Below are 12,032 nucleotides of genomic sequence, written 5' to 3' on the forward strand. Positions count from 1 at the left end.
TCCTGAATAGGCACTAAACACCTTATTGCTTTGTGATGTTAGGTTCTTCTTCTGGTTTACTCTTTAGTTGAAATAGGTACCTAAGGAAGGTAGGAAAAAAAACTCTTAATAGGAACAAAAATTTAAATTTATTGATTTAAATATCGAGCATTTCTTCCATTCTGATGGAGTAAGGCACGTCATGGACAGAAGTCCAGTTGACAGTATTGGAGCGGGCGATGACGTCATCTACCATCTGGTTGCGGAAGTCTATCCAGCGGCGTTGAGCGACGAAGTCTTTAAACAGTTGCTTCTTCGTGGGTACCTGGGGGAAAGTCCCGCTTATAATTTAGCAAAACTCGAAGTAGTTACATTTTATACTGTAGGTACTCTTCCAATTTGAGTATTTCTGTATTAACTAGATCGTAGATAGATTTAGCATTTAACGGACGTTTGCTGCTAGTAATTCGTATAGAGGTACATTACCTATACAACATAAATGATCATATTTAATTCGTTTAATAGTTTATTGAAATGAATTCTAAAATCATTTAGTTCATCAACCGCGTTGCTTAGGCAGTGGGCGACTTGTGCGTGAGTGCTACAATAGGAATTATGTATGAGGCGATCATGGGACAAATCGGAAAACCAGTTTGAAGAGCTAAATACACCTACGGGTGGAAACTTATGCGTTGTTAATATATATTCTATTCCGTATATTCTTAGCACATGTTAACATTAATTTGGTCATAAAATCCTCTAGGGACAACTAGGGTTATTTTATTTGAATACTGACTACCCAAACGAGATTTACCCGAACAACCAATAAATTAGTGTTAAAAGATTTGTTTTTGGTAATATTTCACCTTCTTCTCTAAATAATGTTGTATACGGGTCCAGATATTAGCAGTGTTGCGCTGCAGCAGCCATATCTTCGGCATCAGCATGCAGTCCACGGGTGTCAACGCCACGATCCGCCGGTCGCGCATGTTCTCTCCGAAGCCGAAGCTCGCCCCAGGATTCAATTGGCACACCTTACCATTGAAAGGTGTTTAATGACATAAAAGACATAATTGTATCTAAATACAAGTATGTATGCCCAATAAGATTAACCCAATTGCCACCAGTAAGCAATTTTTATGCCTCTTATACTAACGTAATGGATTTCTTATTTGTCAATTTTTTGGGCTAAATTTGGCGCCCTTAAAATCTGGCGCCATATATTCCAGCCTACTGGTAAATTCGCCATTGGATATGTTTATCCATCACGGACACCCATTTTCGCAATGTACCAATCAAATCTAAATATTCAAAACTTGTTTCTACGTGCAACTGATAATGGAAAAAAAATAGTATAAATATCAAAGATAAATTCGTATTACTTAATAAAAATATTACCTGCATAAAATAAGTCTTGAGATTTGGTGGAGGTATGTTGACAATTTCTGGAATAACGCTAAGCCTGAAAAATATATTTTTCTATTTAATATATCATTATTTATATGTAAAGTATATCTACCTGAATTTTAATGAAAATGGAAGACATAAACCTTATGGAATCTCGAGGTATTTCAGCAGCACTCGGTGGGTACAAGACCTGAGACTTGTGGGCTATCTCTGGCTCCGAAATGCCAGCTTTGCTTACTCCTCCCGCTTCCACAATAGATCCTGTTTTAGTTTCGTCCAGAACAGCTAAAGGAATCGTTGCTTCTTGTTTTAGTTCTTGGGATTGTTTCATTTTTTTAATACTCGATTTTGTAGTTGCGCTCGAAATCTGGCCTGAACGATTTACATGGAATGAACTTGGTTTGTTTTTAGATGTAGATGTTTCGGCACTGTATCTACTAGCGTCTTTATTTTTGTAAGCACCAAAATATTTCGCTTCAAAGTCTTGTTCACTTTCTTCTTCGGGTACCTGCAATAAATAAAACGTGTAACTCGATATCTAGAGAATAGGTTCTGTTTATGTAAATAGGTATTAACACGTCTATAACACAAGATGAAACAACTAGGTAGATGGTTCAAATTTACTGGCTCAAACTTGTAGAAAGGATAGACAAACAATGGTCTTCATTATTGCATATCGCTGGACTCAGTCATGTTGCACTAGAAAACCAATTGAAGTTTCTGTGAATAGAAACGCATACTACCTATATCCAACGAAATGCAATCACGTTGCGCATCAATTTCGATATCATGGTAAGTACTACAGAAATACGATACATGAAATACGTACGTATGGATCATACAACGTGTATGAATTGCGGCCTAAATGTGTCTTCGTGGACACTTGAATGGATTCAATCATCTGACAACGACCTGACAGTATAAAGTAGACGAAATTGGCCACGCCCACGCCGTCCCCCAGGAGAGTTTCATTAACTTCATAGGACTTCATTTTAGCCACAATGCAACCTTCACGACGGGCGACCTATTAATAGATTATACAAAAGATATCTCATCAATCAAGATTAGTTAAAGTACGATTTCCTTCTGCGGGAATTTCAGAGACTCAGAGACTCTAGGTGACCATTACTCAACTATACCATGTAAAGTATCAGGATGTATAGGTAGTTGCATAGAAATCTAAACTTGCCATCATGATTATCTACACTTTCTAAACCATTGATTGATTTATATACTATGTTTACAATATAGATAATATTATGTACCTCGTCAAGCGCATCAAAATATGTAAATGCAGACATGGCATCCCGCACTTCGTCCCACTGCTTCTGCACTGAAGCGAGCAGGACATTTTTGAAATCTTCCTTCATCAGGACCAAAAGTTCGCAATGATCTATCAAAACAATAACTCTATCATTGCTTTCTTTAGTAGATATACATCAAGTATATAAATTTGTAAAGACGTTTCTAACACGTTACCATGACGTCACTACCACGATCGATTAAACGAAGAAAGCTTTCTTAGGAATAAGAAATTTATTGGCAGGTGTGATTCTATCACACCTACCAATAAATTTCCCGTACTTCGATATCCCAAATGATAGAGATGAAAGGAAGGTCATTAGATGCGGATGTGTGTTTGTAGGACAACATCTACCTACAGAAAATTTATCTATCAATGTTAGACAAATGGAATAGACTTAGGTAACCAACAGATACCAGATAAACCCTTGAGCCTTAGTTTCTGCTCAATACAAAATTACTGAAAAATGCAAAACCCCTGAGATCATATACCTAGAATAGAACGTGGATTAAAAATACTGAGCTTACTATTTTAGCATTTTAAAGTCCTACCAGCAGTAGTACACGTAGCAGTCCTTGGTATATTATGAAGTAAGGAGACTTCCCCAAACATGTCGCCCGGGTGCATGACACCGACGTCGATGGACACATTTTGCTGGAGAAGCTCGTCGAAGATCAGCTGGCTGACGATGACGTCACCGGTCACTATGAAGTACAACGCGTGGGCCTCTTGGTGTTGACGGACTATGGGCCGTCCGGGACCGTAGTACTTGAAATAAGTCACCGCTGCCAGCTTTTTCTTGACATGCTACCGATAAAATTACGTTGTCTTTACCTAGGATACCTACATAAAAATTAGAAACTTCTCTGAGTTACCAATGTCTGTAAAGTGGACACAGATTTTCAGACCTACTAAATTTACTGCACTATCATAGAAGTTGAATTTGATGTAGGTAAACAGTTCGTACTAATCAAGAATAAGGGTTTCTTTCCCATTCCCTGAGGTATTAATTATACTTAAATACATGTAATTTTTTTTAGTGTAATGTGATCACTAGAAGAACAGAAGAAGAAGAAATAGAGGAGTAGATACTGATGCGATCCTAACCAAATAGTACCTACTTACATTAGGTAAATATGTTTACTACCTTTTAAATTATTTTTTCGTTTAAATATAGTCATTTTAGGAAGTTGTCATTCTTATCTGTAGGAAGTCTCATCTTTTATTACTTACATTAGGATATCGTTTGAAACATTTCAGACCTCCAATTATGCGGTAGATGTATTTCTTTTCATGGTCAGTTCTTTCTTGTGCCGGTTTATTCAACAGTGCTTTGTCCTGAGCAAATAAAAATGAATATTTATATATAAGAATAATTTCATAGGTAGTACCTATATTTGAAGAATTTTCGTTTCATTTCATTGGAGAGCCCTCAGGCAAGAAAACAAGAAAAAATAAAACCTAATTTAGCCCAAAAAATCTATAGTATTACTTTACAGTACATTAAAAAATGAAGAACATTTGATATTAAAAAATGAGACAAAACATATTAACATTGAAAGAATAAGATAAAACATACACAAAACATGTTTTAATAATAAAGTACCTACGTAAATACCTAAAATAAGTTTTTTTCAAAATTTGTTCGCGGACTTTTTTTTTTAGAACCGTTTATGAGTACATTACCCACGTGTATATTAAGAAGCTGCTTCTTCTTCGCTTTACCGCGCACAGCCTGTTCCACTCTTCTCTTCACATCTTCAACTCCTTCGTACTGGTCTATGGCTTCAATTAACCAATAAGTGTTGGCCATCACCAAACGACCAAGCGCTCGGAACTGGCATTTCGCTTTGAATTTCTTTCTCATCAACTCCTCAGGATCCTTGGTGATTATAATACAGTGTATAATACAGTTACTTATTAATATTTTCTTTGTAACTATAGGGTATTTGACAAGTCAGAGAAAAAAATATGTACCTACTTAAAGTCTAGGTAAAACATTACGGATATAGGTGTTTAGGATCATTACGATAATTCATATATTACGAATATAACCATGGATTTTCATGCGGTTTTCAGCAAAAGATAATGTGATTATTAGAAAGATTTAGGTGTATAATTTATTATGTTTTTACCCCAGCGAAGCCGGGACGGGCCGCTAGTAATGTAATTGTCGAACAAAGAACAAACATTCTTTGCGAACATTTTAGCAAGTTGTGATTTAAAATGGTATGATACCTAGGTATATGTTTCATTTAGTATGGAGCGTTTGGACTCCCAAAAATTTATCAACTAGCCTATAAACTATATGTATGGTTTTCATAAATATTTTCACAACTTTATAATACCTCCCTAAACTGGTTAGGTCATGGATAGTTAAGATGGTATAAATTAAGTTCTTACTATCTCCTTTTTAGGTGCTCGGCCAGCCATGTTTGTGATTTAAAATTATTATTTATAGGAAACAAAAAAATAAAACAATACGTAAATATGAGAATTCAAAATAATATCGTATCTGGTCTTGAGATTTTATGAAGTTTATTTTTTTTATTTATTTCATCATTGGTAAGTGAAACAAAAGAAAATGATTCTTTCGAGACGGAGACGGAGCGTGGTAGCTTCCGTAAAAAATAGAATAAATAAAGTATGCTAGTGTTATTAAAATAATAACAAATTTAATTAAATAACTACATATACGTACTATAACATAGAGAACAATTTTTCGTTTTAGTTTCCAATACTAACTAATATTCAGCTGCACCACTCAGTGGTGCCCTCTTTTAGAGCATTTTAGAATAGAGAACAAAATAAAGGAGGGCGCTGCTGTGTATTCTTGGCTAGCAATACTAAATATCAACTAAAGCGGGCCGCGCGCGGGGCCCTTCTATGTATGCAGCAACCAATATTGTTTGTTTGACACAAGGGTTTGACCCCGCGCGGGCCCTTTCTTAAATCCATGGATTAAAAACATTGACCATAGATTTAAAAACATTGTAATGTTCTAATCATGGATTTATTATGTACTTCGATGGAGTACCTACTAATATTATATAATACTACATATTATGCAAAGCTCAGCGCAGATGGCGCTACCAGTACAACCAAGATACACAAACATTGCCAATGGAGGCAAAAAGCGCCAATTTTCAATATTGTGGCTGATTTACGACCAAAGACACTTTCTACGCAATCGTGGTGAGATTTAAAGGAAAATGGAAGGATTTCGTTGATTATCCTGAAAATAATAACACTATTTTAGATTATGTTCTGCATTATTCGGTCAAATGAAACTGATATAAACTTGATTTTGACTAAAAATCTTACATGTATGAAGTCCATATTTTAATAAGTCTTCACGTATGAAGTGTTCCGAGCTTCTTTTCGACCGTTTATTGGTTCGAAAATTTTCCAGCGTAAGGCGTATCCCAAAATTTTCGAAGTTTTTGACGTGACAACGTCTTAAATTAGGTTGCGGCTGGGAGTCACTTATGAAAAACTGTAACGCCCGGTAACGTTACGATGAGTCACCGAACGAGAGAGAGGCCCGCCGAATGCCTTGCGTCTCTCTCCCACTCAACTATGATCGGTCTGCCGCGCGCGTAAAAAGACGTTGTCACGTAAAATCTTCGCCCGTAAAACCGACTTTACAGGCAACCATTTTTATCTTATGGAAAATGTTTTTTCTCAATATTTCGGCACCCGAATATGCTACATTGTTGTATATTTTCACAAACGAATGCTTACATAATGTAAGGATTAATAAAGTACTCTAAAATAAACGTTTTAATCGACATAGCAAAAGGCGAAAAAGCTTTTGTGTACCTAATATACAGTGCTGTTCTCTGGCAGGATAAATGTGCAGTACTTAATACTCCCTATTCCATGGTTCTAATATCTATGGGTTTGACCCTCCTCTAGATACATTAAATGTTTGAGGTTTGACCATTATATTTAATATTGCAACGACAAAAAAATATAGTACCTATGTACGTTAACAATCCGTTTTCTACATTATATACGTACAGATTTATTGAAATAAAAACATGGGGCTAAGCTAGCTTGTAGCGTTTCTATCTATGGCCAAGGGATATTTTTTTCTCACAATGATTTTCAAATTTTGACATTGACAAACGTCAAACAAATTCTTAAAAAAGTTCTTGCATTTTCCATCTACATTTTCGTCGGCATTTTGTTGTTTTCTTTTATTCTGATAAATACGTATATAAATTAGGTACCTACCTTGTTTGTGTTGTGCAAATTCTGGAGCCTAACATCAGTTACTTCATAAAAAAGTTCGGAAAGTAATTCAGATAAAATGGTTTGTATCTCAACATGAACCCCATAGTCGATTCTTATTTTGTCATGATTATTTATTTCACTGTATCTAGAAGTATTAATATTTCATATAAATCGTCAAATATAAGAAATTTGATTTGCTATTCACATACAATATATTTACCTTTACAAATTTTTGAAGTAATCTTAGGTTGTCAAAGATGACAATGCAATTTTGCCTTAAAAAATTACAATTTCTTATTAAATTTTTAAAATCCCATCATAATCATTTCAGAGTTTTGGACTTCCTTCAATTAAAGTAAAGCCCGAGCATGCAGTTGACATTCAAGTTCATGAAGGGCCATTTGGTGTACCGGACCCTCTTGTTGCTGGGATTGGGGGTTCAAAACTCAAACTTGGTACAACACATCCATTAGAAGTGTCTGAAAAAAACGTAAGTATTAGGAGTTATCATGAAACCTTTATACACACACATTGGCTTTGCGTGCCTGATTTTTGTAGGTGTAAACCAAATTTGTGTAAACAATCTTGTAACAACTGCTACTACTAAACTACACTAATGTTTATATTGCTTGTGTTTTTACACAATACAGGTATTTTTACTAAACATGTAAATTAACCCAGAAATAATCTTAAATTTCAGTACCACTTCAATGAGGAGAAGATGAATATGGCAATGCTGCGCAACATCCAGGGTCTCCAAGCACCTCTGAAGCTGTCAATGGAAAGGAAGTTTGCTAGCAAGGTTAGTTATCACTTTAATAATGTGAGATTGAATAAGTCCAGTTGCATGATACAATCAGGTATTTGTACCTCTTTCTTTCTTCTTCATTTCTTTCTTTCTTTTTCATTGCTCGTAAATTCCTGATGTGCAGGTATTGGACAATGATCGTGACACAAATTCATGAACAATGAACATTGCATAGTTATTTTTGAAAATAATAATGAGATGAAAAATTTCTAGAATTCCCGCTCAATTCAAGAAATTTTTCATCTCATTATTATTTTCAAAAATAAGTTAAAAAGAATGTGTGACATGTATAACAAAACCATTGCATAGTTAGTTTGACTGCTTTTATTTACCGCAATAAAAGTATTGCATATTCAAAATAAATATATATTATAAAAATATAAAAGCATTGTATACCAAATCCACCAAAATTTGGCAAACCATTTGATGATGTAAAATCTAATGCAAACTCTATAGTCTTGCAGGTGAACCTGAATTTTTTGTTGTTGGGCTTATTTCCAAGTATGCATACCCAGATTTCCAGACTATAGAAGTGACTAGTAATAATTACAGAATACAGATGAACTATTATATTTCAGGTTGGTCGCCTTCCATTCTTACCTAGTTCCAACTTGCAGAGGGATGTACTTACAGGCAGATACCTGGACATAGGCTTCGAAGACATCCTAAACACATCGGACCTGTGTGAAGTAGCTGGGCAACCCCATGCTGTTATTGAAAGATCACTTGGATTATTGTGAACTAGTTAAGTTGTAATGTTTTTTCTCTTTTTTGGTATATACTTATAATAAACTAAAGCATACTCTCATATTTTTTTATTATTAAAATCCATTAAACCATTAGCATAGAAACTAGTAGATGTTATAGACATTCCATTAGTACAGTAAAATAATTCTTCTCATAATTATTATATCTATTTATTTCTTGAAATTATTCTTAAAACACAAAAATATTCTGCATGTCAACATTCTTTTGAAAATAGATATTTGTTTATTTATTACAAGGTCATTCTCTAATTATTATAGATTCCTTAACATTGTTGTTATTTTCTTTTTTGTGATCTGTTTTTCTTCTGATACAAATATCACTTCATAGCGCTAAATTAAAAAAACGCAAAGATTATAAATTGTATCTTAGCATCAAACTGATCCATCATTCTCGACTATGTCGAGAATCCTCAGTCGGCAAATCTTCTTCACTTCATCAATACCTATGCTTATCTCTTGCTCTTTGGAGTTGTTGAACCGGCGCTGTAATCCTTCAATTATTGACTGCACTTTATTCAATCTAGCGCAGATTATGAATGGAAATCCGAACTTCTCCCTGTAACTGAAATTGGAAATAATAAGTATTTTAACTTAAAAATTTAATATTATCGCAAATAAATATAATTATTCAACACGACATCTAGCGTCAAACTTAAAAAAATATAAAGTATTATGCTTTATTTTTGTATTTGCTGTTGCTTCATTTCATTGGACGCTCATTTTTAGTACGATGAATTTTCCATAGATGGCACCACAAGGTTTATCATATCTATATTGCTCCGCTGCTCTCCGTCGTTCGCCGTCACATTGACGTCCGTCGACGGAACTCCAACATATAAATTATAGTGACTATTGTCCTCTGGCACGGTGACGTCCATTGACAGATCTATGTAAAAATTGTATGGATGTCTATGTGGTCTGAATCCATAGCATATAAAATTTATCTCCATAGAATTTGGCGATGGTAGGACAACACAGACGGACCCGTCGACGGCGACAGACGGACGGAAGTCACAATAAAGGAGCGCAATGCAGCAATTGGGCATGGCCCTAATAAAAATTTTAAAAAGCTTGTATGGCATTAAGCTTTTAAAAGATTCTTTAGTGTAAAGCTGGCGCTTTACACTGTCGGCAAACAGTTCGTCAAACTGGCGGATTCGGCATACGTATATTGCTGGTTTTGTATTATGGTAACAAACTGCTCCTTGTCGGTTCATTCTGATCGGTATGTTGGAGTTAGCCGGTTGGTACCTAGTGGTAGAAGCTTGTTGAATCGAAACTAACTTCTGGTTTCTGATGTTGATGGTCTCCATCTGCTCACTGGAGAGGTCCAGCAGGCCGGCACTGCGCTGCTCCTCGCTGGACTCCCGCGTCAGCGCGCCCTGCGCCGCCAGCCGCCCCGCCAGGTCCGGGTGGAGCTGAAGGATCACCAGCTTCTCTGCAATAGAAATGCTTATCCTTATCTGTTATTACTACTTATTTCGTTACTACTGTTTTTTGTTTTCAAATTATCGAATCGCTATCGATAGTTGACTATCGAGCGGTAGCACACTACTCCATCGTCCTCCGTCACGTTGACTTCCGTTGACGGATCAACGCAGGCAGTTTCGACGTACGTCAACGCGTGTAAGTGTCAAAACTTATAGAAAACAATGTAACACAACATAGCTATAGCGTCCGACGTCGTCGCAACGAAGCACAACTTGGCAATGGGGCATGGCTCTTAATGTATCATCCTAAAGTATTTGTATTTTCATAGGTTTAGAAAAGTCAGCGCGACGTCTATTTGTTAACTGTGGATTTTTTATTAGGATTTGTTTACACAGATTTCTTGTAAAAGTCTGTCTGAAATAAAATATATTTAGCCTAGATAGTGACGACCTCTTTAGTTGTAAACTATTTTACATATAAATGAGTTTACTTCGAGGATGTCTGTTTAGAATTTAAAATACTTCAGAGTTTTTTAGCTGCCTTGTTTGTATGTGGATATACGAATTTAAATCCTCTGTTTCACAAAGAACTTTGAACGGTATTGATACCATGATTAATAAAATCACTCCTATTATTCCTTTCTCAAATAAATAGGTACAGCTTTCTGGGATAGCTTCTCTGAACGATGAAAATAATGATTATTAATGATTCGTAGAAGAAAATACGTAGCTCACACCTATGGCGGATTAACTCGATATAGGCGAGATGACATAATAGCGCATAGAACTGCATAGGGTAGGCTGGGTACGGTTGTAACAATTTTCCTTTCTTTGCAAAGAAAGGAACAATTTTGGCCTTTGACATGAAAGCATAGTAATTTGTTTTCAAATTCATATCAAACCAGTAGTATCAGTAGATCAGAAAAACAGTTTGGTGAATAATACTGTTTTCATGAGTGTATGCGATTATTAACGAACCCCGTACCAGGGGGTTGTAACACTAATGGGGTAACATCACCTGTAACCCAAAAATAATACACGTAAATAATAAGTCGATTCTGACCTGCCTCAGTGAGATTATCCAAATACTGCACGAAAGCTTCACACAATTCTCTGACATCTTTAAATGGTTTCTTCTTCTGAGCCTGCACTGCTGCATCAGTACATAGCTCTATGACATTTGCGAATACTGCATCAAATTGCTCTTTGCCCAAAGCGTTCACCTCGGGAATTGTCAAGCCTGCCATTTAGTCGTCTTTCCCGGCCGTACTTCAAGTTATCACTAAGCATTAGTACGTTATCTCGAGTTCGTATACATCGAATCATTTGTCAAGGGTCGTTATGATTAAAGTTCACTCAACGTAAATAAATAGGTGATAGCATGCAGCTCATAAATAGTCACAACGATAATAATAAACATACTCTTTTTTTAACTGACTTCCGTGACTCTCATTATCATGAAATACTTAGCAAAGTAAGGCAATATGTGCTACCTACTTATTGAACGTAAGTCAATATATCTTCTTTCAATCTTTATATAAAATGCCTAATCAAATACAATATAATCATGTATTTGATTAGGCATTTTATGTAAAGATTTAACTTGCACCGATTGTACTTAGCGCAAGCCTTAATTAGTTATTTAATGATTTAGAGTGTCATGGAAGTCGATCAAATATTTTTGAGAAAAAATATATCATCCTTTTTCGTATAGGTACTAAAATTAGGTATGTTAACATGAGACAGAAAACAAAAAATATATTTGTCTAATTGTTTTCTTTTGTGCAAACTGCAATTAATTAATTATCTATTTAATCTTTAACAAAGATAGTCATATATTTAATTTTTAACAAAGATAGTTGCATATCAAAAACATGATAGAGCGGATCTTTCTAAAAACATTTCCGCAGAAATAACTTGACAACCACTCGCCTTGTTTACCAGAAAAGAGAAATTAACATGATGATTTGTATAAGGAGTCACGTTAGCGTCTCCGCGATTCCCTCGCCAACTTAGCGGCACTAAATCTCTTGGTAAAGGGAAACAAAAGCGACATTTATGTGTCAGTTGTATCGGCGTGGAAACTGGAGAATAAATCA

General features: G+C 35.4%; 3 protein-coding genes across 4 annotated transcripts; 1 reads left to right on the top strand and 2 right to left on the bottom strand.

The window, feature by feature from the left end:
• Positions 1-109: 109 nt before the first annotated feature.
• Positions 110-5,579, bottom strand: LOC128669576 (uncharacterized). Of its 2 annotated transcripts, none has more exons than XM_053744487.2 (10): positions 5,391-5,579; positions 4,380-4,571; positions 3,923-4,027; positions 3,241-3,496; positions 2,652-2,779; positions 2,216-2,410; positions 1,530-1,894; positions 1,378-1,441; positions 846-1,013; positions 110-304 (listed from the first exon to the last, which is right to left on the bottom strand). In XM_053744487.2, the coding sequence occupies exons 2-10, from the start codon at positions 4,554-4,556 to the stop codon at positions 137-139; spliced, it is 1,626 nt and encodes a 541-aa protein (XP_053600462.1). In that variant the 5' UTR covers positions 4,557-4,571; positions 5,391-5,579; the 3' UTR covers positions 110-136. The 2 variants fall into 2 exon arrangements, with proteins under 2 accessions (XP_053600462.1, XP_053600460.1); XM_053744485.2 differs by lacking the exon at positions 5,391-5,579 and adding an exon at positions 5,093-5,255.
• Positions 5,580-6,819: 1,240 nt separating this feature from the next.
• Pomp (pomp) lies at positions 6,820-8,544 on the top strand. Its single transcript, XM_053744360.2, has 4 exons — positions 6,820-7,007; positions 7,260-7,418; positions 7,629-7,730; positions 8,315-8,544. The coding sequence occupies exons 1-4, from the start codon at positions 7,005-7,007 to the stop codon at positions 8,474-8,476; spliced, it is 426 nt and encodes a 141-aa protein (XP_053600335.1). The 5' UTR covers positions 6,820-7,004; the 3' UTR covers positions 8,477-8,544.
• Positions 8,545-8,637: 93 nt separating this feature from the next.
• LOC128669488 (2-oxo-4-hydroxy-4-carboxy-5-ureidoimidazoline decarboxylase-like) lies at positions 8,638-11,221 on the bottom strand. The gene is made up of 3 exons (XM_053744359.2): positions 10,997-11,221; positions 9,788-9,941; positions 8,638-9,065 (listed from the first exon to the last, which is right to left on the bottom strand). The coding sequence occupies exons 1-3, from the start codon at positions 11,178-11,180 to the stop codon at positions 8,876-8,878; spliced, it is 528 nt and encodes a 175-aa protein (XP_053600334.1). The 5' UTR covers positions 11,181-11,221; the 3' UTR covers positions 8,638-8,875.
• Positions 11,222-12,032: the final 811 nt, after the last annotated feature.

Source organism: Plodia interpunctella, chromosome 4 (genome assembly GCF_027563975.2).
Source record: "Plodia interpunctella isolate USDA-ARS_2022_Savannah chromosome 4, ilPloInte3.2, whole genome shotgun sequence".
In the NCBI taxonomy this organism is placed as follows: domain Eukaryota; kingdom Metazoa; phylum Arthropoda; class Insecta; order Lepidoptera; family Pyralidae; genus Plodia; species Plodia interpunctella.